Here is a 2,086-nt window from a genome sequence, read left to right on the forward strand (position 1 = left end):
TAAAATGCTCCATGTCGTTTACTTCCCCATTCAAGAAAAAAAAAAAAGATCCCAATACATCTCTCAGGAGCAAAACTACTGCAGAATTTCTATAGGAACAGCTGTATAGGATATTTTTATTCCCTCCCCAAAATGATCTGAAGCAAAGGAACAAAAGAAAGTTCAGTCCAAATCATTGTGCACTGATCAACATGGTTAAGCAGAATGTGATTTTTTTTAACAGTATACATGTAATAATGAAGCCATTTCTGAAATGCTAATCCATCATCCTCCATGGTAAACACAGTTCTGGTGAATGTCAAACAGCAAGGGAGAGACCCACAAGCTAAGTAATGACAGGACCTGAAACTAAATAGTAAGTTGCTTTTGGTAGTCTGCAAATGGAGTTTTGTCCAATCCAAATGTTGAACAAAAAGTAAACGGACATTTCAATTTCATTAATCTTCCTGCTTTTTCATTCTTAATATTTTCCTCTTGTTCCTCTCAGGTCTCAGCAGAATAATGTAACATTTGGGGGAAAAGATGCAGCCAAGCAACCCAGCACTGGATGATAGGATGGAGAAGATCTCCACAGCTGCCATGTAGTTCCCCTTGGTGCTCAGGTAAGTGGGAACAAAAGATAACCAGACACTGCAAAAGACCAGCATGCTGAAAGTGATGAACTTGGCTTCATTGAAACTGTCGGGTAACTTCCTGGCAAGAAAAGCCACAATGAAACTGCTAACTGCCAGGAAACCCATGTAACCCAAGACACAGTAAAACATGGTCACAGAGCCCTCATTGCATTCCAGTACAATTTGTTCATTCAGGTACTCCATGTCAGCATCAGGGAATGGGGGAGAGGTTACCAGCCACACAACACAAAGGCCAGCTTGGATGAGGGAACAGCCAAACACAATGGAGATGGACAGTCTCTGCCCCACCCAGTTTCTCATCCAACTTCCTGGCTTGGCAGCCATGAAAACAAGAACAATGGTGATGGTTTTTGCCAGCACGGAAGATACAGCGACTGAAAAGGTGATACCAAAGACTGTTTGTCGGAGCAGACATGTCGCTTTCTCAGGATGGTTGAGGAAGAGCAATGCAGAAAGGAAGCAGAATATGAGGGAGATGAGGAGTATGTAGGTGAGGTTCCGGTTATTAGCTTTGACTATAGGAGTGTTCTGGTGCTTCACAAAAATTGCTAGCACTAGAGCCGTGATGAAAGAAAAGAAAAGCGCAAAGAAGACTAAACTGAATCCAAGAGGTTCTTCAAAAGACAAGTATGTTACACATTTTGGGATGCAAAGGACATGCTCTGTGTTTGGATGATGATCTTTTGGACATTTGATGCAGTCATTCATGTCTGAAAAGGAATAGCATAGTCTTATTTTCATATCCTTATAGGGGCATCCATCTCAGACATTGCAAAGAATACTACATGAGAAGAGAGATTGCAATAAAATTTATCGGTCCCATATAGAGTGTTTCTGGATTTCTCCCATGCCTTTAAATTAATGCTCAGAATGGAGTATGCTAGAGCCCATGGCCAGCCAGCTCCATCTCACAGTCTAACCCCTCCTGCCAGTTAATGATAGCAAGTAACTGAGTCACCAGCGTTGACTCAAGGGAGGCCATAAAGGAGTAGTGCAACCTGGAGCATCGTTACTAGTCCCAGGTTCTCCCTTTATCTTATCTGGCTGTAATACCTAAGGAAAGCTGAAGGGGCATGGAAGCTAATTCAAAAGCAATAAGGTATCTCTGAAACTGAAAGAAAGCCTGATGACAGTAAACATGAACCCTAAAGAAAATTAAAATGCAGGGCTGAAAATACTCTTCCGTTCAACCTTTGAAATGCATATAACCTGTTTTGCAATCTTTCTCACAGTAGTACAAAAATACAACCTTGAATGAATGTCACTATTACTCCTACATCATGTGCAAGTTACTGGAAAGATCATTTTTAAGGGCAGATGAAAACTGGACCTTGTGCTGGCTGATTCATCCCGTAGCTGTGTGCATCTCTCCTGCATCACCCTGATGCTCATAAGAAATCTTGAATGTCCCTCACCCATTTGACTTGCCACCTTCCCTTCTGGACATGGGA

General features: G+C 41.9%; 1 protein-coding gene across 1 annotated transcript; it reads right to left on the bottom strand.

Moving 5' to 3' along the window:
- Positions 1 to 386: 386 nt before the first annotated feature.
- LOC123016590 (vomeronasal type-2 receptor 26-like) lies at positions 387 to 959 on the bottom strand. Its single transcript, XM_044417103.1, has one exon. The coding sequence runs from the start codon at positions 957 to 959 to the stop codon at positions 438 to 440; it is 522 nt and encodes a 173-aa protein (XP_044273038.1). The 3' UTR covers positions 387 to 437.
- Positions 960 to 2,086: the final 1,127 nt, after the last annotated feature.

This window comes from Varanus komodoensis, unplaced genomic scaffold (genome assembly GCF_004798865.1).
Source record: "Varanus komodoensis strain SLA01 unplaced genomic scaffold, ASM479886v1 scaffold86, whole genome shotgun sequence".
Classification (NCBI taxonomy): Eukaryota; Metazoa; Chordata; class Lepidosauria; order Squamata; family Varanidae; genus Varanus; species Varanus komodoensis.